Source organism: Indicator indicator, chromosome 38, assembly GCF_027791375.1.
Source record: "Indicator indicator isolate 239-I01 chromosome 38, UM_Iind_1.1, whole genome shotgun sequence".
Lineage (NCBI taxonomy): Eukaryota > Metazoa > Chordata > Aves > Piciformes > Indicatoridae > Indicator > Indicator indicator.
In genome coordinates, this window is record NC_072047.1 from 1,384,569 (window position 1) to 1,408,829 (window position 24,261).

Genomic DNA, 24,261 nt, shown 5'->3' on the forward strand with positions numbered 1-24,261 from the left:
AAGGACTCACTGAACTTAGCTAAGCACAGGCTTGTTCCTGCCTTTCAATTTTATTTATTTATTTATTTTACTCCTCTCATATCCTGTCTTTTTTTTTTTCCCCTCCTCCCTTCCCCGCGCTCTCTTTTCTTCCCTCCTCCCTTCCCCGCGCTCTCTTTTCTTCCCTCCTCCCTTCCCCGCGCTCTCTTTTCTTCCCTCCTCCCTTCCCCGCGCTCTCTTTTCTTCCCTCCTCCCTTCCCCGCGCTCTCTTTTCTTCCCTCCTCCCTTCCCCGCGCTCTCTTTTCTTCCCTCCTCCCTTCCCCTTTCCCCCCTTTCTCCTAGAGTCAAGCTGAAGTGCTTGGTTTAGACAAGCAGGAAGCTTTCCCTTTGCAGATAGGATGCTCTGGTATTCATGTCTAATAAATCAGACATAACAACCTGTCTGTAATAAAAGAGTGAAAACATCCTGGATGGGGAAGAGCCATCCCTGGCTGCTACCTTTACTATCAGTATTCAATTTGAGCTTTTAAAAGTGAAATCAAGTTCCTCAGACAGTGTGAACTGACCTTACACAGCACTGCTCAGAGCTCCAAACCTCTTCTCTGGCCAGGAATTGAAAGGCAACCTAAGGAAAGCAGTGCCCAGGTTGCTGCTGCACCCCAACGAGGAAGGCTGTGGAATGGGCAGTCTGGGGAAGGGTTTAGTGTTCACACAACACAAGTATTGGGTGGAACACCTCAGGGTGAAATTAAGGAGCTGCTCTTTGTGATGTGACCTTACCTTGAGAGGAAGATACTCAGAACTACCAACCAGCTTTGTCTGAATGGTGATTCTCTACTAATTTAACCAACTGTGTGGGTCTGGACCTGTCTCTGGTCATGAAACACTGCTGCATTCAAGTGCTTGAGACACAAACACAACACCAACCATAGAAATCTGGGGGGTTTGTGTCCCTCTTACGGATTTTTTTTTTCCCCTCCTCACTTTTATGGGCATGCAAGTGGCATTTCCAGATAATCTTTAACAATAATCTTTGCAGAAAGGCTTTTGACAGGGCAGTTTGGGGCTTAGGGATGTCGAAGGAGCAACTGTCATTTGCTTAAGCATTGGACACAGGAGGTTTGGATCTGCTCTCAGAGATTTGAACAATGACCTCAGGCAAGAAGCTTTCATGTCCTGTGACTTGATTCATCTATGATAGGTAAATCTTCCTGGCATGTGCCATTACTCAGCTGGGTGATAAATCTGGCTTTAAAAGCACCGTTTCTGTCAGCTGAGTGTAAAAGTTGCTTGTTGTCAAAGGTTTTGTTTCAATTAGTGTTGAGTTAAAATGTTTTATAGATGATGATGATGATCCCTGCATTTCTGCAAGGTCTTTCAAGAGCATGGAACGTTGTGTTTAAGTTTTCATGTACTCATAGAATGCTCTAAGTTGGAGAGGACCTCAGAGTTCATCTGCTCCAAACTTCCCCACCATGGGCAGGGACACCTCTCAACTAGACTTGGCTGCTCAAGACCTCATCCAACCTGGCCTTGAATACCCTCAGGGAGGAGCCATCCACAACCTCCCTGGGCAGCCTGTTCCAGACTCTCACCTCCCTCCTACTGAAGAACTTCTTCCTCAGCTCCACTCTAACCCTGCTCTCCCTCAGCTTCAAACCCTCCCCCCTCATCCTGTCTCTAGACACCCCCATTAAAAGTTCCTCTGTAGTCTTCCTGGAGGATCCCTTCAGCAATTGCCAGGCAGCTCTAAGGTCCCCTTGGAGTTTTCTCCAGGCTGAACATCCCCAGCTCCCTCAGCCTGTCCTCACAGCAGAGGTTCTCCAGCCCTTAGATTCTTTTCATCCTTTAAGCTTAAGCTCTTGGAAGCTGTTCTGAGGAGTCCATGTGGTCAGCTTCTCAGGAGAGCTATGGCAGCAAAATTCTTGGAAAGCAGGAAATTTGGCACTGTGGCAACCTTCAATTTGTGACTTGTTTGGTTTACATTATAGTAGCTAAGGATTGGCTGTGCCCTGGAGAGTTACAGGCAGCACCTCTCTGCCAGAAGCTTGATTTATGCAAAATCTTCAATTATTGGTAGCATGATGCATGCATAAACCACCTGTAAATAGGAATGTCCCTGTCCAGGGTAGATTGTGGGGATGGCAGGTTAAAACTTCTGTGCTGGCAGTGAGCAGAGGAAAGTGGAAAGGACTTTTCCTTCCCTGTTCTATAGCATTGTGCCACACCCAAATGGCACCTAAAGTCCTGAACCCTATTTCCAGAGCTACTCTGCTTTCCTGACTAAGAGCATAAGAGCTCCAGAGCTGCTTTTAAGTATAGATGCCATGGATGTCAGCTGAGGTAAAAATCCTTTGTGCCAAGAGCTGATCCTTTACCAGAGTGATGTCCTCACATGTGCCTTTATCACTGGTTTAGGAGTTAGAAGGAGAGAAGAAAACATAATTGCAGCCCATGGTGGAGACTCAGCAACTGAGACCATCTCAGTATAGCACAGAACTTTGAGAGCTGCACTTAAATGGTTCAGAAGGAGCTGTGAGGCTTTTAAAGCAGGATGCATGCAGACAGCAACCCAGCCCAGCCATTTGCACAGCTGGAGAGCTGCTGCCCAGCCTTGCAGCAGTTACTGCTCCAGCAGCAGCTGAAGTGCATTGGCCACTGAGACCTGAGCTGAATCTGTTTCCAGGCTCTGCCTTTGTGTAGAGGAAGATGCAAATAAAAGACATGTCTGGGTTTCTAACCTGTGTTTTGAAGATTTGAAATATCCATCTGAGAGAAGATGATTTTAGCTCTTTGATTACTGGCTGGTGGTGTTGGGGCTCTAATGGGAAAGCCTCTGGAAGTGAACTTGATCTCAGCCATGGTTAATGTGCTGACACTTGAGCTTTCAAGATGTTGGCTTGTGTGGCTGGTGGTTTGTTTTTTTTTTTTTTCCCCCCACTGTTTCATACAGAATGGGGATGAAGTGATAAGTGTGTTTAAAAATTATTGTGCAAGTGCAGCCCACAGCAAAGCATTTACCCTGGGGGGAACAGAAGGTAGCTTGGCATTTGTTTTCTGCAGCTTGCCTGTTTTCAGCAGCTGCTGCTTCCTTCTTGAAGTATTTTTTTTTTGTGTGTGTGGTTTCTTTCTCTCTCAATCTTCCTATTCAAAAGAATATTGTGAGTTGGAGAGAGGAGGATAAACACAACTCTGAATATGAAAATAAATCACTGTCCTTAAAGAAGCTTAAAAAGGAGGGCTGAGTGTTTAGAAATTGAATACATTTTATCTGTGTGAACCTATGGCTCAGTTCAAGATGAAATGATGAAATCCCAAGGAGTATCAAAAGGGTCAAAACCTGACCTGTTATCATCTGTTCTTGATGATTTACCTCTATACCTGCCTCTGTTGTCTTCTCTTTATTCTGAGAGGGTGTTTGGCATAAGAATCCTTGTTGATCTCTTCAACTGCTGCTTGTTTCTAACAGTTTACCATTAAAAGTTTGCCATTTAAATCAGAATGTCTGTAAGAATCAGCTGCATGAAGCAGTGGTTTCATCAATAGCATTTCAAAAGTCAGTGAGAATCCAGGTTTAGATTTTCAAGCTTTTATTAACTGATAGTGAGAAAAAAAACCACAACAAACCACAACCCTCTTGAAGCACTGAGATGTAATTCTGATACAAAACACTCTGTGATGTGGCACTCTGGCAGCAAAGGTTTGTTAGAAGCCTAGAAACAAAGTCCTTGACTTAACATCTTTGAAGCGCAAAGCATCTTTAATATTGAGGGATCAAATAGGAGGTGGGGGAAAAAAAAAATTGCAGAGTGTGTGTGTGTGAAAGAATTTGCTGATAAAAACCTCTCTCCTTGAGGGTTTGCACTTCTAATCTGGTGTGGATTTAGATGAAGCCTCCTCTGTGTGTGTTCCACGTCGCAGCGTGAGCTCCGCCGGTGCTGAGCAGAGGTGGGGTGGATAAGCAGGGAAGAGCAGACAGCACACTGGGCTGATCTAATGGGCTTTTGATGGGAAAACTGTCACTGTAGCATGGTCTGTTGTGAAGGGCTAGAGTCAGAGGAAGGAGACTTTTTTGCTGCAATTTTCAGTCATTTGTTCTGCTCTGCTCTTTCAGCTCTGCTGTTCTAGTTGGTGCTTATTTACCATCTGGTGAATCAGAGCTCCCTCTGTGCTTATCGAAATGTGACCTTCAGTAAGGTGTGCAGGATCAAATCATTAATGAATTAGACTCCCAGATCATTTATAAGGTCTCCTTGGTTTACCTAAACTGATGGAATTATGTGGTGCCACCAAAGAGTGTGGCCTGCTTTTGGCTGATGTCCTAAAACTTTATCAGTAGTGCCTCTAGGTCCTTCTCTGCCACCTTCTGTCTGCTTATTCTTTTATTTGAGTCTTCCAATACTTGCTCAGAAGATGAATTCTTTTTTCTTTATTCCCCCTGGATTTTTGAGAAGGGTGAAGGTGAGAAGTTGAGAAGTGATAGAATCAAGGAATGTATCACTGGAAGTGGCTTGGAGTAGGATGAGTGCTCTCAATCAGAGGTTCTCAAGATCCCTTTAGCATCCAGCAGCTGGGGAACCTGAAGCACAGGGGAAGGGCATAATTAGTTTGAGGTTACAAAACAAGTCAGTAACAGTGTGGGAACACAGGGAGGACTCTGGAGTTCTAGCCCCATGCTTCCCACCTCAGATCATCAGGCTAGAGAGATCTGATCTGGTGTTCAGTGAATGCTCAAAAAGAAAACCTGCTGCTGCTGTTGAGCAGAGGTGGGGGCTCTGTTAATGGCTACATTTAAGACTCTTAGCTGATTTCATAAAGCTGCCATACTGGTTCTTGCTTTCCAACACAGGGTCCAAACCAAGCCAATCCCAAACTGTTGCTGTGTAAGGAAATAGGAGAAGAATTCTTCTGTGTAAGCCTCGTGGGGCTGAGCGTGGCAGGTGTGCTAAGGTAGAAAACCAGGCTAAGCAGATGGGCAGGAACAGGAAGAATTGTGTAGAGGCTCACCTCCTAAACTGAGCTGTGCAGAGCAATTTGCATCAGTGCTGCAGTGAAACAAACCTCTGTCTTGTGAATGGTTTAATTGCAAATTGGAACTGCCTTGGGATGTCACATCCAGTGAGTTTCTCTGCAGAGTCACAGGGCTGCAATTGCTGCAGCTCTGCCAAATGGCAGAAGATGCACATCTGGGCAGGGGGTTGGGTTTCTCTTTTGGATGCCTTCTTGCAAAGAAGTAAAATGGGATAAATATCTTGAGGTGGTTTATTCTGTATCTGCTCACCTGGCTGGTGGTGTTCCTGGTCAAATCAAGCAGGAGCATAGCAAAGAACTAGAAAGGAGAAAGAAGTTGGGCACACACAGGGTCAGCTGTGTGGTTTTCCATGCCAGGCTGTGGGCAAAGGATTGATGAATGCTGGAAAACAAATCAGGAGCTGTGTTTCTATCCTGCCTTCATCATGCAGACACAGTGTTTGTGTGCTTAGGAGGTAGGTGTTGCTCTAGGTTTGGGTGGTTTTGCTGGCACACTGAGGGAGTCAGCTATGGACAGAAGCACTTCTTGTCATCTTTGAGTGTGTTTGCCCTGCTTCAAAATGTTGGCTCCCAAAACCTGACAAAGTGCTGAGGTCAGCACTTGGGGCACTGAGAAGGGAGACTTTGCCTTTTCAGGGTGATGAGAGGGAAAGAGCTCAGCTGAGGAGGAGGAGGAGCAGTGCTGCTTCTCTAAAGCTGAGGTAACCACTTCAGAATGGTTTCCAGCACTGCATTGTGATGCTCAGCCCTCAGCAGGCTCTTTGTGTGCACATAGCTGAGGCTCACTCCTCTCCTTAGACTTGGCTGGATGTACCCAGGCATAAATTTTAGAGCAAAATAATTGAATTTATTCCCTGCTATACGGAGAAATTGACTTCTGTTGTCGTGCTGTGATTTAATAACTGTGTGGGATGCTGGGAACCATTTGAATCCAAAGTTTTAACTTAAATAAATCTCACCTTATTTGGGAGATAATTTGAGAGCTGGCAGATAACTTGTGCCATGAGTTCTGCTCATTTCACCTCATTAGTTTCCTTAGCATGTTGGTGGGTAAGGAAGGGGCTGGTTTTATGCTTTCCCAGTGAAACAAACTCCTCCAGTTGTGCTTTTTCCTGGAAGTTTTCTGGGAAGCATCTCTTACATTTGTATTTCTCCTCATGTTTCTCTGCATTCTCTAACATTTTTCTTTCTCAACCTCATCTCTCCTGCTCTGTGCTGCCTGCAGTGGGGCTTCTCCTTTCCCTTTCTCACCATGTGGAAGTGAATTATCAGGCCAGCAATGTGGCTGATGAGAAATGACCTGTAAAACATCTTAGCTTAGCAGATCATCTGTCCTGATTTGATGCATTTAGATTCCTTAATACATTCTGGAGGGATTTGTCTTACCTGTGTCATGATTTTCTCAGCAAGCAGCCATTTCCTTGGCAATAACAGTTCCCTTAAACCATCTGCTTTGCTTCTTGTAGTCTTCATTTGCTTATACTGAGAAGATGAGTGTCTGCTGGAAGGTCCCTCTCGATTTATGACCAAGAGATGTCCCTTTTCTGCTGTGCCAAGTGTCCAGGCTAGAGGCAGAGCACAAACTGAACTAGGCAGTTCCATGCACACAGGGATTTGTGCAGCCTGGTTCATTGGCTTAAGGGTGTAGTAACCTGTGAGCTCCTAACAAAGCTTTTTGCTGTAACTGGAATACAACTCAAGTCTTGCTCTCTTGGATCATCAGGCCACTGGTGTAAGGGGAGAGCTGGGGAGGAACTTTTTACAAGGGCTTGTAGTGATAGGATGAGGGGCAATGGCTTTGAGCTGGAGGAGGGGAGATTAAGTCTGGAGATGAGGAAAAAATTCTTCACAGTGAGGGTGGTGAGACTCTGGAACAGGTTGCCCAGGGAGGTTGTGGATGCCCCATCCCTGGGGGTATTCAAGGTCAGGCTGGATGAGGCCTTGAGCAGCCAAATCTAGTTGAGAGGAGTCCTTGTCCATGATGGGGAGGTTGGAGCAGATGACCTCTAAGGTCCCTTCCAACCTAAGCCATGCTGTGATCAGTTCTTCTGCAGCAAATCTTAGGTGAAAGTCTAGGAAGGCAGAAAACTCACAGCACATGGTGCCAGCCACCCCTTGAGGTGGCACTGCTCAGAGCTGCACACCTGGGAGTTAGTTGTAAACACATTGACCAAAGCACCTGGAGATTCTATGACCTTGGTTTTTTTCAGCCCATTGAGAGATTTTTCTCTGTGCTTCCACAGCCATAACAAACTTCAGCACAGCCCTTAAGGCTCTCTGGGTTATTAAACCTTTTTAAACAGCCCTGGTCTTTTGTTTTCTCTTGGCTGCTGTCAGGTAAGGGTCTGCCTGGTGAGGTAATCATGGTGTGTAACTACAGAGGAATGGAAATGATATTTCTCCATACACTGACTAGCAGGCTCAGAATGTAAATGATATTTAGGAGGAGATTGGGAGTGCTTTAAATGTTGTGAAACCACTTACTCTGACACATTGGGGATAAGGATGCTGAAACAGAAGGCTCTTTGTAAATTGGTTAATGGCAACAATTTCCCAAATCAAAGCCATCTCCCCTTCCCCATTTACAATTTCCTTTCTAAGTACTGAAGTCTCCTAAAGAGGTTTCCAGACTGAATCTTTCAGCTTCTGCAAGCAGTTATCTGGCCCTGGTGCCGACAGCATTACCTTCAGTTGAAGATCCCAGCTTTAAAATTAGAAAGAGATTTGCTGTTTGCTATCTTCCCCTGCAGAAATAGAATGCTAACAGATGCAGAATTTATTTTTGAACTGTGGGTAGGAGCTGCAAAAGCAGATTTTTGTGGAGGTGTCATTGGACACTTTGAATAGATTTCAGACTATTTTATGTTGTGTGTTTTTTTTTTTTTTTTTTTTTTCCTTTCCCTCCCCAAACACTTTACTATTAGTGCTGATCTTTCTTTTATTTGGACTAGGGAATGATGCAGATGTGAGGGTGGCCACACAATGTTTATTGTGGTGTCTCTGCTCTGAATGGAGTAATGAGCTCACAGTTCCACCTGCTTATTCCCTTCCACTGCTGACCTCTCCTCCCTGGGAGAGAAGCAGGTTCAGTATTATTCACTCTTGTTAATGAATCTGAACCATGTGAATTGCACAGAGCTTGTATCACTTCCTGCCTGAGATGATCTCTCCTCCAGACACACAACTGTGTGTGCACATAGACAGTTTTTAGCAGGAAAGGAGCAGTTTTAGGCTCCTCTTGTCATTTTCCTTGCTTTGTGCTCTTGGTGCAGAGCTGTTCCCCTACAGAAAGCTTTTGAATGCATCTAAGCCACTTACAAACATCTCAGGTGAGCTTCCCATCCTTTTTCCCTAGAGAAACTTCCACATTTTAAGATTTCATTGCCAAGGACATTTTTCCTCATATTCAACTGAAATCTTTTTGGGAAAAGTTGCTGTTTTCCACAGGAAAAAAATGACATCATAGAATCCCGGCGTGGTCTGGATTGGAAGGGACCTCCAAAGGTCATCCAGCCCAACCCTCTCTGCAGTAAGCAGGGAGGTCAGGTTGGCCAGAGCCCTGGTGAGCCTGACACTGAATATCTCCAAGCATGGAACTTCACCTATCTCCCTGGGCAACCTGCTCCAGTGTTCCACCACCCTCATGGTAAAGAACTTCCTCCTAATGTCCAACCTAAATCTCTCATTTCAAACCATTGTCCCTCACTGCAGGAAACAATCCATTTCCAGCCTTCTTTAGCTGCTTTCAGCTATTGGAATGCAGCTCTAAGGTTCTCCTGGAGTCTTCTCCAGGTTGAACAACCCCAGCTCCCTCAGCCTGTCCTCTCATCTCTTCAGCAGTCTCCTCTGTTGGCATGGGAAGTAGAGTAAGTGCATTTTAAACCTTGTTTGGACACTTTGCCAGCAGTAAGTTGGTTTCTGATGTGTTTTTGGCTTTTCATTCTGTCATGCCTGCCCTGTGTAGCCTTGTTTCAATGTTCTCCTGTGTAGAAACAAGGAAAAGTTGGGTAATATAAAATATGCATCATATTTATCTAAGACAAGCTGTGTGTGTCTAATCCATGTGTAGCATTAACACTTAGATGTGAAAGATTTATGCCTTCAGCTCAGCTCTACCCCTGTCTGCTTTCTTCCTTCCCCTAGCTGGCAGGTTATTTTTAATCTGTCTGTTTAATGTTTGTGAAGGCTTCTGATGAGCATAAACAGAACCTAAGTGAAGTTCCTGTGTCTAATACCAACCTAAACATGATTCATACATGAGCAGGCAAACACTTTCCTCAAATCACAGAATGGCAGGGGTTGGAAGGGACCTCTGGAGATGATTGAGTCCAACCCTCCTGCCAAGACAGGGTCACTCAGGAACATGTCCAAGTGGGTTTGGAATGTCTCCAGAGATGGAGACTCCACTATCTCAAACATGTCCAGGTGAGTTTGGAATGTCTCCAGAGATGGAGACTCCACCATCTCAAACGTGTCCAGGTGGGTTTGGAATGTCTCCAGAGATGGAGACTCCACCATCTCTCACATGTCCAGGCGGGTTTGGAATGTCTCCAGAGATGGAGACTCCACCATCTCTCACGTGTCCAGGTGGGTTTGGAATGTCTCCAGAGATGGAGACTCCACCATCTCTCACGTGTCCAGGTGGGTTTGGAATGTCTCCAGAGATGGAGACTCCACCATCTCTCACGTGTCCAGGTGGGTTTGGAATGTCTCCAGAGATGGAGACTCCACCATCTCTCACGTGTCCAGGTGGGTTTGGAATGTCTCCAGAGATGGAGACTCCACCATCTCTCACGTGTCCAGGTGGGTTTGGAATGTCTCCAGAGATGGAGACTCCACCATCTCTCACGTGTCCAGGTGGGTTTGGAATGTCTCCAGAGATGGAGACTCCACCATCTCTCACGTGTCCAGGTGGGTTTGGAATGTCTCCAGAGATGGAGACTCCACCATCTCTCACGTGTCCAGGTGGGTTTGGAATGTCTCCAGAGATGGAGACTCCACCATCTCTCACGTGTCCAGGTGGGTTTGGAATGTCTCCAGAGATGGAGACTCCACCATCTCTCACGTGTCCAGGTGGGTTTGGAATGTCTCCAGAGATGGAGACTCCACCATCTCTCACATGTCCAGGTGGGTTTGGAATGTCTCCAGAGATGGAGACTCCACCATCTCTCACATGTCCAGGTGGGTTTGGAATGTCTCCAGAGATGGAGACTCCACCATCTCTCACATGTCCAGGTGGGTTTGGAATGTCTCCAGAGATGGAGACTCCACCATCTCTCACATGTCCAGGTGGGTTTGGAATGTCTCCAGAGATGGAGACTCCACCATCTCTCTGGGCAGCCTGCTTCAGGGCTGCAGCACCCTTAAATTGCAGAAGTTCCTCCTCATGTTGAGATGGAACAGGTTTGTGCCTGTTTTCCCCTTGTCCTGTCACTGGACACCACTGACCAAAGCCTGGTCCCATCCTCTCTTTGAGTATTGGAGATCCCCCCTCAGACTGCTCTTTTCCAGACTAGGAAGCCCAACTTCTCTCAGTCTTTCCTTATGAGGGAGATGTTCCCATCCCCTTCCTCATCAAACAATGCTCCTTCTTTCCTCTGAAGTGCTGTCAAGGACTTGCTGGAAAAGTTTCTTTGCCCGAAGAGGAGTTTTCCATCGGACCTGACCTTGCAGAGGAGGCAGGGCTGTGTCCCTTCCCTCTTTAGCCCAGTGTGCATCTTCCCTGGCAAGAAGTATTAAATCTTAATTTAGTATTTTAAGTGAGAAGCCATGAGTATGCAGGTGTGGAATTACTGTTGTTTAAGCTAACAAGAATGGATGGGGACCTCTGTGGAGAATGACCTTGTGTTGGTTTTCATCCATACTTAGAAGTAAAATATGGGATGTTCAGCATCATCAGTGGCACATCAGCTTACAAGTTAAATGTTAACCAGGTGCTGCCAAGCTGAGTAGGAAAGGAGAAAGTTTTTTGGTTTTTTTTGGAGAAGTTTCTTTAAATTGATGGATTGTGGATTTTTTGGGGGGGGAAATGGGAGGGTAGGTTGGTTTGGGGTTTTGGGGGTGGGTGTAGATGAAGGTTTTTTACTCCTGATAGGGTTTTGTGTTATTAATGTTGCACAGTGACATCTTTTTAGGTAAGTAGGGGCTTAGGACAAGAGAGATAATTGGCCCATGGTTGTGCTGGGCACAGCAAGTGGCAAAATCATTGACAGAGCACACAAATGGAAGTGGTGTTTCCCAGTTTCAGTGGGTTTCAGAGTATGGAGATCATCAGTTGTCTACTCTGGCTGAGCTGAGTTGGCCATCAGAGCTCAGCCAGCCTTGCTGTGATATGACAAGATAAATCTTTATGGAGAGAGATTAAGGAGGGAGGGAGATGTTCCTTGCTGTCCATATCAATCCCTCATTGTCAGCCTTGAACACTTATTAGGATTCAAATGCATTCTTAATGACAAAAATGGTGGCCCAGGTTGTACTCAGCTCATCCTCTTCTCCTTGAAGACCTTTCATGGGGAAGAAAATGAGCAAAAGAGGAAGTTTGTCAACCCCCTGGATGCCTTCTCCTTTCTGTGATCTGTGGTTTGTTGATTTATTTTCTTGTTTGTTTTAATATTATTTCTGAAATCCCCCTGTGGCAGTTTCAGGCTATGCCTTTAAACATTTTTCCCAGATCTCGAGCAGAAAGTGGTAAAATGTAAATAAATCGGTTGGGTGTGAAAAGGAAAATAATGATAAGTTCTAACCAATCCATGGGACAGATAACAAGCATAAGCTAGTAATGAAAATCCTCTCTCTCTTTTGGCTTCTTTGCCCTGGGAACTACTAACTTTGTACTTCTGGTGCCTTCTGTTTGACCTTGGCTGCATTGTTTTGGCTAAGTTCTAAGATCTCTGCTCTGTTCTCTTCCCCCTTTGTGGGACAAGGGGGAGGGGGGGGCAGGGAGGGAAAAGCTATTAGCAGCTCCCCTGGTTTTTGGCCAGGGAGGTGGTTGTGCTGTTTATAAATTCCAAATTCCTGTAGTTCTTGTATATTTTGTACACATTCATTGCATTTCATTGTAGTTTTGCTTGTAAACTACAGCTCTATGTGCTTCCGGCTGGGCTGGCAAATTTCATGGTTGGGGGGGGTGTGTGTGGGGGGAATTTTCAACCCACCCCACCATGGTGGGTGGTTTTGTGCTGGGCTGGACTTGCTGCTGAGGTGGATGTTGTTTTGGAACGCTGACTGTGCTCATCGCTTAGCACAGTCCCTGCTCACTTCAAGCCTTTGCTGGGCAAGAAGGTTGCCCTCTTTCTGTGCCTCTGTGTTGCTAACAGCAGCAGCAGTCTCTTCCCTCGAGTATTTACCATTCCCCATTCAGCCAAATGGAATTTTTTTCTTTTTTTTTTTTTTTTTTTTTTTACATCTATTAAATTTCAGTTACAGGGGAGAAGGCTGCGTGGGTCTGCGTGAACCTGTGCAGCGCCACGAAAGCGAAGTGAGCTGAGTGCAGGTCTCTTAAGTGGTGTTATGGAAGCTTCAGGCATGTTACCTGATCATCTGTGGCATGCAGCAGACAGATGCAAAAATGAACTTTAATCAGTGGAGATGAATGGAAGTTATTTCCTCAACTCAAGTCATAACAGTGAACGTAGCAGCCAGGCGTTCCTTCGCTCGCTCCTGCCGAGGAGGAGGAGTGCATGAAGCTAATGTGAGGCATTAAGGCTGCTCAGCACTGCAGCCAGAGGAGTGTGGCCAGCAGGGCAAGAGAGGGGATTCTGCCCCTTGACTCTGCTCTGCTGAGACCCCCACCTCCAATCCTGCTTCCAGTGCTGGTGTCCTCAGCATCAGAAGGACACAGAGCTGTTGGAGGGAATCCAAAGGAGGCCACAAAGATGAACCTTTCTTATTCCTGCTTTGACTGTGATTCCCTTTGCTCTGTGCCGTGCAGGTTTTGCATAATCCTCATGTGCAGATCTCACACAGTTGGGTTTCAGATGTGCCTTTAAAGAGTTTAAGCTTTAGAGCTCTGGCAGGCTAGAAAAGTCTTCCTAGCAACTGGTGTTCTTCCCATACCTAACCGTGAGTTTCTGGTGGACTGAAGGGTGAATTTCTATCTCCACGCATCCTCTGTACAGTGATCACAATCATGGAATTGTCAGGGTTGGAAGAGACCTCAAGGATCATCCAGTTCAACCCTCACTGCCATGGGCAGGGACACCTCACACCAGAGCAGGTTGCTCACAGCCACCTCCAGCCTGGCGGCAAAAACCTCCAGGGATGAGGCTTCCACCACCCCCCTGGGCAACCTCTGCCAGTCTCTCACCACCCTCCTGGGGAAGAATTTCTTCCTAACATCCAATCTGAATCCAGATTTGTTCCATCCCCCTCAGTCCTATCATTACCTGACACCCTCAAAAGTCCCTCCCCAACTTTCTTGTAGCCCCTTTCAGACACTGGAAGGCCACAGTAAAGTCTCCTTGGAGCCTTCTCCTCTCCAGCCTGCACAACCCCAACTCTCTCAGCTTGTCTCCTTAGGAGAGGAGCTCCAGCCCTCTGATCATGAACTTCTCCTGAGTTATATTGGTGTCATGAAATCATCCTGAGGCTTTTCTCAGGCCTTTTAGGAAAAATCAGAATGTTTTAACTGCCTTCAGTGTTTGCTCTAAACCTAAGCAGGGATCTGAGGAGCACGCTTGGCTGTCAGGGACTATCCCATGGCATATGGTCACATTAAGTTAAAGGCAAAAAAAAAAAAAAAAGGTAATTTATAGTACCAGATGGGCCTGAACTCTTTTTTTTTTTTTTTTTTTTGGAGCTGTTGAATACTTTTCTTTCTTTCTTTTTTTTTTTTTTTAATTGACAATGAATCTTTCATCCAACATTTAACTAACTCTTCTGCCACAGTCTTTTAAAAATCTACAATGCCTTCTTGGTGTAGTCATCTAGAAATGGCACCTGAATACTGAGTGGTTCAAATCAGGCTGTCATTAGAATATATGAAGAAAAGTAATTGCACTGAAAAGTGGATGCCTGTTTGTTGCTGTGCAGAGTGTTGCATATAAGGAGGAAAAAAGAAAAAAAACACCAAGCCAAAAAGATTTTGTAATTATTTTTGGGGTTGTTTGTTGGTTTTGCAAATGGGATGCAGCCTATGTGAAATAAAACAAAACCAAAGAATAAACCAAGCCAGCAGAGGATGTGGGCTAGACTGAGAACCTCCTGTTTCTTGGCTGGGAATGAAGTCTGATATTCCATCAGTAGGTTCATAGAAATTATTTGTCTGTCAGTCTGGAAAATGCAATAAGGGTTTTGAAAGCATCCAATGGTGAGAGTCAGAAATATTTTCAACCACAGTGCATTAGAGTTAAGAGTTTCCTTGCAGGTAAATTGTTCTGTCACCATTTCCTCCTGGAATTAACTTGCATGGTAGAGAATTCAGGAAACTTTATATTCTTTCTTCACAATACCCAGAAGCTGCTGCTTTTCCTTTACCTGTCTGATGTGCAGATCTCAGCACAGTGAAATCCCAAAATCTTCAGCAGCTGATGTTGTGTCCAGCAGCCAGACACTCAAAACTGGATTTGAACAATTACTTTAATCTCCCATCTGGTGGCTGGACTTGCCCAGAGCTCTGGATGTCCTCCCAGCTCTGAGGGTGTCTGCAGTCACACCAGTCCAGGGCTGTGGACAGTAAAACTGTATCCTGAGACCAGCAGCTCTGCAGCAGTGTTGTTGCATCTATTCCTATTTTCCATGCTGGGATGATAGGAACTGAGGAATTTCAGAGAGAGAAAAGCCCAACAGAATCAGTGAAAACATGAAATGAAGTGTAGGTTGTGTCTGGTTTGGCTCACAGATATCTGGATTTGCACTATTCACCAGACACCATCTGTGTTTCCTCTCCATGCTCAGCCTCCTCCCCAGGAAAGACTCTGTGAAGCTGCAGGTTTGTAGGCTTCAGAGATCACAGAATCACTGTGGTTGGAAAAGGCCTTTGAGATGCTGAAAACTTCACAGCTTTTAACCTTCTGCAAGCTCCTCCTTCTATGCACGGCCTGCAACTTTCTAAATCATAGAATGGCTCAGGTTGGAAGAGACCTCCTCCAGCCTCCCTGCCATGGACCTCAGAGACCTCCTCCAGCCTCCCTGCCATGGACCTCAGAGACCTCCTCCAACCTCCTGGCCAGGGACCTCAGAGACCTCCTCCAACCTCCCGGCCAGGGACCTCAGAGACCTCCTCCAACCTCCCGGCCAGGGACCTCAGAGACCTCCTCCAACCTCCCGGCCAGGGACCTCAGAGACCTCCTCCAACCTCCCGGCCAGGGACCTCAGAGACCTCCTCCAACCTCCCGGCCAGGGACCTCAGAGACCTCCTCCAACCTCCCGGCCAGGGACCTCAGAGACCTCCTCCAACCTCCCGGCCAGGGACCTCAGAGACCTCCTCCAACCTCCCGGCCAGGGACCTCAGAGACCTCCTCCAACCTCCCGGCCAGGGACCTCAGAGACCTCCTCCAACCTCCCGGCCAGGGACCTCAGAGACCTCCTCCAACCTCCCTGCCAGGGACCTCAGAGACCTCCTCCAACCTCCCTGCCAGGGACCTCAGAGACCTCCTCCAACCTCCCTGCCAGGGACCTCAGAGACCTCCTCCAACCTCCCTGCCAGGGACCTCAGAGACCTCCTCCAACCTCCCTGCCAGGGACCTCAGAGACCTCCTCCAACCTCCCTGCCAGGGACCTCAGAGACCTCCTCCAACCTCCCTGCCAGGGACCTCAGAGACCTCCTCCAACCTCCCTGCCAGGGACCTCAGAGACCTCCTCCAACCTCCCTGCCATGGGCAGGGACACTTCTCAGCTAGACTCAGCTGCTCAAGCCTCATCCAGCCTGGCCTTGAACACCACCAAGGAGGAGGCATCCACATATTCTTGCTATGGAATACTTTAGAGGTTCTGAATGGAATGTTCATTTCCTTTTCTGTGGCCTTAGCATCCATGGGAGGACCACAGAGGCACGGTTTTCATCCTCAGGAGTGTGATCACAACTGCACAGAAGGTTTAGTTCTCCCTTCTAAATCTTTCTTAGTGCATTGCAGAGGGATGCTGCTGTCAGAAAGAGAGGGAGGTGCAGGGCTCCTCTCAGTTAAATATTGCCCAACATTGCCCTGCATTTAAGGAGAAGAATGGACACCCAGGGAACAGTGAGGTGCCAGAGAAAGGACATTACAGCTTCAGTTGGACTTGCTTATTAGAGCACTGGCAGTAGTGAGCTGCTGATCTGTCTGAGACAGTCTTAGTGTGTGCCTGGGATCATCAGAGGCAGAGAGATAAAACACCCTCAGCCTTTTCTAGAAGGCAGTTGAAAGAGTTGTATGACAGTAGGCTGCAACAGAGGGCACAACAGGAGCCAGGATCATTAAAACAAAAGAGTTCTGAGTACACAAACTCCACGGGAAAATAAAACCTTCAGGCTATGGAAGCTGAAATAAGCATAAAGAGAATTAGGAAAGAGTGGAGGGACTGGGAGCCATGTAGCTCTTTCTTTTTTTTTTTTTTTTTTTTTTTTTTTTTTTTTTTTTTTTTGGCTGGTAACCAGAAGTGGAGAGAATAGCTTTGTGTGGAAGTTCTGACAGGTCATTAATTCTGGAGAAATTGCTGCAAAGCTGCTGATGTGTGGCTGCCATTTCCAGATATCTCATTAACTACAGCCTAGGTTAAGTGCTGATGTTCACCAGTGTAAATCCAGCTACACAGCTGGTGAATGGAATTGGTTTGTAATGGGGGTTTAGCTGGTGTGGCAATTGGAGGGGAGAAGATAAAAGGAAAAAAAGAAGGAATAATGTTCAGTGGGACAATTGTCATTTTGAGTATCACATTTGGAAGTGTAAAATAAATAGCTCCTGCTTCTTGAGGAGGAGGATGAAGTCTACCTGGTAAAGACATAAAATACAGATTTGCTCACTGATGCCTTCAGCAAAAGTCCCTGGGTGTTGTGTCAGCACAGAAGCAGCCAGGAATGAGAGGGCCAACCATGTATAAATACATCTTGGGTGTTTTATTGTATTGCTCATGTTTTGTTTTGTTTTTTTTTTTTTTCCCCCATTGCTTGAAAGGAAGGAGATGTGGGACACCTTTATAAGAATAAGTAATTCTTATCATTCCCAAATTAAAGCAATAAAAGGCAGACAGAAACTGTTTAACCATGCAGGCTACCACACTGACCTTGCACAACTTCCATCTCCTTAGTCAGCAGCCAGCTTCTGCCATGTCTTGAGCTAGTTTTAAGCAGCAACAGAATCTAGCAGTGGCAAGAACTGCACCTCTCTTTGCAAGACCAAAAGAGTGTGGGGTTGATAATGTGGGAAAAAAAAAATAATAGAAAGTTTCCAAACTGTTGTTCAGTTCATTGTGTGCTAGTTGGGCTCCAGAGAACAGCCACTACCTCCTGCAGTTGATTATGCAAATAGGAATAAATATGTGAATACCTATTCCTACTTTTTTTTTTATCTTCTGTAATCTAATGTCTCCCCTGACACAATGCTCTCAAATTATCTTCAGTGAGTAATGACTTGCATTTAGCATTTTATACCAAACTGTCATATAGATCATTTTCTGTAATACTTTGACATAAATTAGGAATCCTCCCCCATGGAACGTGTGTGGCTGCCAGAGAGGTTTTTACAAGATGAAAAGTGCAAACAACACAATTCTGGCATAATTTGGAAAACACATGGAGGGAATAAAATGGTAAACTTGGAGGTTACAGTAAATTTACAGTGTCAGGCAAAAGCATTCAGGGAGCCATTTGGCTTTCCCAAACTCTTTCCTTTGGTGGTGTGCTGGTAACTCGTAGCCATTATGCTGTTTATTGTTTTTCAATTGCCTTTAGAACTCTGGCCAGAACCTAAGAACCAGGTGGCCTCATTCCCAAAGTAGCACAGATGTGAGCAGTGCTTTTCCTGGAGGCAGACTGGTCCTCAGTGGGAGAAATCTATCATTTATCACTTAGAATCCTTAAATTCACAAGAGGCAGTGGGTGCAAGATGGAGCTTAGGAGGTTCCATGGGAACAGAAGGGAAAATTGCTTTACTGTGAGGGTGCTGGAGCAGGCTGCCCAGAGAGGTTGTGGAGTCTCCTCTGGAGCCTTTCAAAACCCACCTGGATGTATTTCTGGGTGACCTGCTCTGCGTGATCCTGCTCTGGCAAGGGGTTTGGCCTGAATCATAGAATCAGTCAGGGTTGGAAGGGACCACAATGCTCAGCCAGTTCCAACCCCCCTGCCATGGGCAGGGACACCTCACACCAGATCAGGCTGGCCAGAGCCTCATCCAGCCTGGCTGCAAACACCTCCAGGGATGGAGCCTCAACCACCTCCCTGCACAACCCATTCCAGGCTCTCACCACTCTCATGGGGAAGAACTTCTTCCTCACAGCCAGTCTGAATCTCCCCACTTCCAGCTTTATTCCATTCCCCCCAGTCCTGTCACTCCCTGACACCCTCAAAAGTCCCTCCCCAGCTTTCTTGGAGCCCCCTTCAGATCCTGGAAGGCCACAAGAAGGTCACCTTGGAGCCTTCTCTTCTCCAGACTGAACAGCCCCAACTCTCTCAGTCTGTCCTCATAGCAGAGCAGCTCCAACCCTCTGCTCATCCTCATGGCCCTTCTCTGGACACCTTCCAGCACCTCCAGATCCCTCTTGTAATAGGGACTCCAGAACTGGATGCAGTACTTCAGGTGGGGTCTCAGCAGAGCTGAGCAGAGAGGGAGAATCCCCTCCCTGGCCCTGCTGGCCACACTTCTCCTGCTGCAGCCCAGGCTCTGCTTGGCTCTCTGGGCTGCAAGTGCACATTGACAGCTCCTGGTGAGCTTCTCATCCACCAGCAAATGATCTTTCAAGGTCCTTTCCACCACCTAACATTCTGTGATCCTGTGGCAAAAGGCTGTCAGCAGAGCATGCTGCTGCTGAGGGTCTCCAGAGGCCAAGCTGGAGCCATAGGAGCTGAACCAAAGGTGCTCTCTGCACTCAAGGTGCAAGACCTTCCAGCCTGAGGATTCTCTGGAAGCAGACTACCAGCATTCAGTAGCTTCTCCTCAGTCTAGCTCAACGTGACTGAATCATACTTTCCTCTGAGAGTAAGTAGTAGGATTTTTGTTTCACGTAATTATCATTTTAGCAGCTTCCTTGTGTTAGGCTAAACTTTATTGCTCATTTTCCCTGTTGGAAGTTGACTGTGCTAAACGGGACACAGGCACGCACACAGACACCACCTCTAATTCAGTGCATTCCAAACCTTCAATATGGGAAGCTCCTTTTCAATTGCTCTGTGCTGCTCACAATTCAGGGGGCTCATTTTCACAACAGCAAGATGAGCAGGGTGGGGGTGTAATTCATTAGGATTGATTCATATAATTGATTTTGGGATGTCCTGGATTGGGGTGGGGGGAAAAAAAAAAAAAAAAAAGGAAATGCAATCTTGAAATGCCCAGGGTGTGTTTTGTTCAAAGAAATGGCTGAGAATTTGCTTTCTGTGGCTAAGTTATTCCCATGAATACTGAAAATTCTGGGAACTGGGCACATTGAGCACACTTCTGTTTGGTCTGCATAAACTTTTAATAGTAGGAGTTCAGTGCTTTCCATTTCTAAGGAGCTGCAAAGGCTTTGGTGACTTTTGAGGTTGGAGAAAAACACTGAGTGCTAGAGAGACTTGGAGGTGCAAAGCTCTTTTTAAACACAGGGAAATGCAAAATTTTCCTTCAGCTCTAAACAAAGGGCAATTTAAATAAGTTCACAGTGACTGCAGCACATCAGGGAGAGTTATTGATAATACTGGATATTGGTAATAACGGAGCTGGCTTGTGGTATTTCAGTGGTGGTCAGATGTTAAGGTCAGTATGAAGGTGGTGCTGAAGAGAAGGTGGCTTGGGTGTGCAGCTGGCTGGGGGCTTTCAAAAGTGGAACCTGGCATTCAAGTTCTTGAGCTGAGCTGGTGACTTGGGGTTTTTCCTCCAGTTAATAGTGGGATGCCTTTTATTGTAAAGACTTTTAGCCAGTTAGAAAAAACAGGGCAAGATAAATAAGGGGAAAATGAATGCAGGGTCTGAATGTGTAGTTCCAGTGCTTTAGGGGGGGGGGGGGGGGGGGCTGCAAGACAGCCAGGAAGGGACTTTTTATAAGGCTGAGAGGGAATGAATTGAAGCTTGAGGAGGGCAGATTGAGACTGGAGATTAGGAAGAAATTCTTGACAGTGAGGGTAGGGAGACACTGGAACAGGTTGCCCAGGGAGGCTGTGGATGCCTCCTCCCTGGAGGAGTTCAAGGCCATGTTGGGATGGGACCTGCGGCAACCTGGGCTAGCTGGAGGTGTCCTTGCCTATGGCAGAGGGCTTGGGACTGGATGATCTTTAAGGTCCATTCCAACCTCAACCATTCTATGAATCTATGATGTCCCCAAACTAAGCAGAAACAAGACAACAGCTTCAGGATTTTGCTTTGGCACTGCCCTGTGTGTGCAGAGTTTGCTCACCCATCTCACCACCTCTGATGGCTTATTTGATTATTTAATCCACAGCACTATGGATTTCTTTAATTCCAGATGCATCACAGGTAGTCAGAAGCAGTTAGGAGGTTTGGAAAATGCTTTTGCACGTCTCTGGTTTGTACCAATGAATATCCAATTCTTGCCTGCTTTTTGTCTCTTGCACTCCCATCCTTTCCATGTCCACTGCTCCTTAACAGCTCCCAGCTGTTATCCTGGCAGTATTTAGAGGGTTTATTACCTGCTGTGCCATCTCCTGGAGGTGATATTTCACAGTGATAATATAGTTCCCATAAAATGTGACTTTCAGGAAACAAACTGGGCCAAGCCCCTGGAATTCCTAAGAGCATCCATGTTTAGCTTCTTCTGTTTATTTCACTACAGAGGAAGAGAACTTTTTTTATCATTGCTTTTAAAAAGAGATAAAAGTGACAGTGGGTGTGACTGCTTCCCAGGAAGAGGGGGAATAAGGAGGTTTAGGTGGTGGAAGAACAAATAGAAAGCGAAGAGGGGAAGGTTTTGTGGAATAGCAGGACAGGAGGGATGGTTCAAGGCAGCATCAGGAGGGGAGGTGTTGAGAGAGGCAAGGAGCTTCTAGTGTGTGTGGGGGGCAAAAAAAATCTGCCACCCAACTGCATGTGCAGATGCTGAGCCTGTGCTGCTGCATCAAGCCTGTGTGCTCTGGGAGGAATGTTTGCCCTGGTGTAGGACAGGAAGCAACAAATCTTGTGTGAAGTGCAAGAAAGGTTTGCTGACTATGCCTCTGTCTCTTCCTTGGCCCAAGCTGCCTGCTGTTTGGCAGCAGCACAGCAGTGCCTGGAGGCTCTCTCTGAGATTGTGTTACAAGCCACTAGCTCAAAAAGCCACACAAGGGAGAAGGAGTTCAGGGCTTGGGGTGTTGCCTTGTAATGTAGAGAAGTCGAATTGATCTCCTGCTTGCCTCACCTGGAATAGCCTCCTTGTTTCTCTTGTTCAATTAATCTTTTATTAAGGGTATAATGTGGAACAGGTTCAGCTGGAACAGCTCCAGCAGGTGAGGGGAAAGAAGAGCAAATTCCTGACCCAGTAGCTGCAGCTTCAACAAACTGATGTTTGCAGACAGAAATTCCCCAGCAAACTAAAGTGCACTTTGCCTCAGTGGCCTCAGAGGCTTCCAGGGTCAGGGGCACACCTTGCAGTTTTTAAGCTGATCCCTCTGTATCTGGTTTTGTAGCTATGCTCTTGACTTGTGCTTTGAAAACCAGAGTGAGTGCCTGCTCAGTGTTGCTGTGGTAAGGTTAGTAAGATATGGAAGTTTGCTCAGCCAGGGAGTGGGATTGCTGCTGTCCTTTTTATTCTTTTTCCCTTGTAATACACCTGGAGAAGAGAAGGCTCCAGGGGAACCTTGGAGCTGTCTTCCAACAGCTGAAGGGATCCTCCAGGAAGGCTGCAGAAGGGCTTTTCCTGAGGGTGTCTACAGACAGGACAACGGGGAGAAGGGTTTGAAGCTGAGAGAGAGTAGGTTTAGACTGGATCTGAGGAAGAAGTTCTTCAGTAGGAGGGTGGTGAGACTCTGGAACAGGCTGCCCAGAGAGGTTGTGGGTGCTGAGGAGCATGAGTGTCCATGTTCCAAACCCAGACTAATTCCTGCTTCAGAACTTCCATCTGAAATGCAACGAAAATGAGAAAGATGGGATTCATTGCTTGGATTACTCTTTGATATCAAAATTGCCTGCAAAGGGAACAGTCTGTTTTTACCCCAGAAAATGAGCTTTGATTAAGTTTGCATTTGAGGATTTAAAAAATTATTTTCTGCAGAACATTCTCTGGAATTTCCCTGCCTTGCTCTTGGAAGCTTCAGCTAGAGACCAGAAGGACCTCATTAAAGATTGCTCAACCTTTTTTCTTATTTTGCTACTTCCCTACTGATACTTTTATTACTTTTCCCTGTGGTGCTTGACAATGCATATGTTTTGTGTAGTGCATTACTAAGCATAATAGGAAAGCATGTGGGGAATAAGAAGAAGTTATTCTTGAAGCATCCATAACATCAGCTAATTTATGGATGAAACCTGCCAACAGTGTAAAGAAACGAAGCAGTTGTGGGGTTTCGAATACATTCTGCCTTTTGGTTATGCAATTCCAGAAAGAAATCTTTCATCTTTTTGCTTGGCAGAGACTGAAGCAGCTGTAGTGTGATAGGAAGGGGCACAGGGAGAATGCTTTGTGGTGGGTGTTGTGGAGGAATTCCTTAGCTAAATCCCTGCCTTGGTGGTGCTGGTGTTCCTTAGCTAAATCCCTGCCTTGCTGGTGGTGCTGGTGTTCCCTCCTGCAGCCTGTTTCTTGTGCTGAGCTAAATGCCTTTTGCTAATGTTCTCCTAGGGTCCTATAAAATTGTCCTGGAGCCACCTGGTCTAGTGGAAGGTGTCCCTGCCCATGGCAAGGAGGTTAGAACTAGATGATCTTTAAGGTCACTACCAAGCCAAACCATTCTATGAATCTATGACTATAAACCCCACAATGAATTCCTACCTCCACCTTGTAACAATTAGAATGCAATTTGGCAAGTAAAAACTGCTCCTGCTTTAGGAAGAGGTTGTAGTTCTGCTGTTCAATGCCAGGAGAAAACAGAAGCTTGATCTACTCTTAGACACAGACTTTGCAAACAAGTCTGAAAGGTTACTTCTCACCTCTGTGAAATTCTTAATTGAAGAAGTGGCACAGAGAATGGATTCCCTCCCCCCCATTCTTTGCAAGATTATAACACCCCCCCCTCAGAAACACTGTTATGCCTTTCCCATCCAGAAAGTTCATCTAGAATTTTGTTATATAATAGAAACTAAATTTTCTTTCCAGTCTAACTCCTCAGTGCCCTTGAGTCCCTTTTTTTTTTTTTTTTTTTTTCCAGTGCCCAGTGACAGGACAAGGGGTAACAGGTACAAGGTTGAACATCAGAAGCTCCATCTAAATGTGAGGAGGAACTCCTTTAATTTAAGGATGACACAGCCCTGGAACAGGCTGCCCAGAGAGGTTGTGGAGTCTCTACGTCTAGAGACATTCAGGATGCGTTCCTGTGCAACCCAACCCTCTTTAGATGACTCTGGGCTTGATGATCTCCAGGGGTCCCTTCCAACCCCCTACCATTCTGTGGTTCTGTGACTCTTGCAAGAGCTCAGTTTCTTTGCCCGTCTGCCTGAATTCACACATGGGGATTTTTATGGGGATTTTTTGTTTGTTTGTTTCTTGATATTATTCTTAATTAAGTCTCAAAAAAAAAAGAGACAGGATGTCCCTTTTGGGGCTAAACTCAATTTAATTAACAATCCATCCTAGCAGATTCCTTGGCTATTACTTCACTCATTCGTTGTGCCTGCTAAGAGACACATTTCTTGTTTGTGCCATTAACAGATGAAATAAAACCATTTTAAGAGGGTTCTATGTTTTTAACTCCCGAGTTTGTTGAGGTTGTTTTCTTACCCACACGTGCACCTTCTTAAATGGTGGAAATTAAGCAGCAGGGAGGTTTAGGCTGAGTGTTTCCAGGCCATTATATTTAGCTATACCTCTGAGATCCATTCGGCAGCGCAGTGCTGAACGCGGAGCTCTTAGTCTGCGTGGCGGCGGAGGCTGGAGGGAGCGTGCCCAGCAGAAGGCATTCCTTGGCCAAATTAAAAGCCCAGCAAGGAAAGGCCTGGGTGGTGTTTAAGCATCTTTTATCCACTCCTGTTCTGCTCCTATTCACTGAAGTCCTTGCTGATGGAA

General features: G+C 46.1%; 1 protein-coding gene across 1 annotated transcript in view; it reads left to right on the plus strand.

Moving 5' to 3' along the window:
• The first annotated feature begins 21,518 nt into the window (after positions 1–21,518).
• UNC5D (unc-5 netrin receptor D) overlaps positions 21,519–24,261 on the plus strand; it is an 85,740-nt gene continuing 82,997 nt past the window's right edge. Inside the window, exons 1-2 of the mRNA XM_054396590.1 lie at positions 21,519–21,553; positions 21,734–21,791. Coding sequence (XP_054252565.1) covers positions 21,519–21,553; positions 21,734–21,791 — 93 coding nt within the window. The remainder of the gene's footprint in view (positions 21,554–21,733; positions 21,792–24,261) is intronic.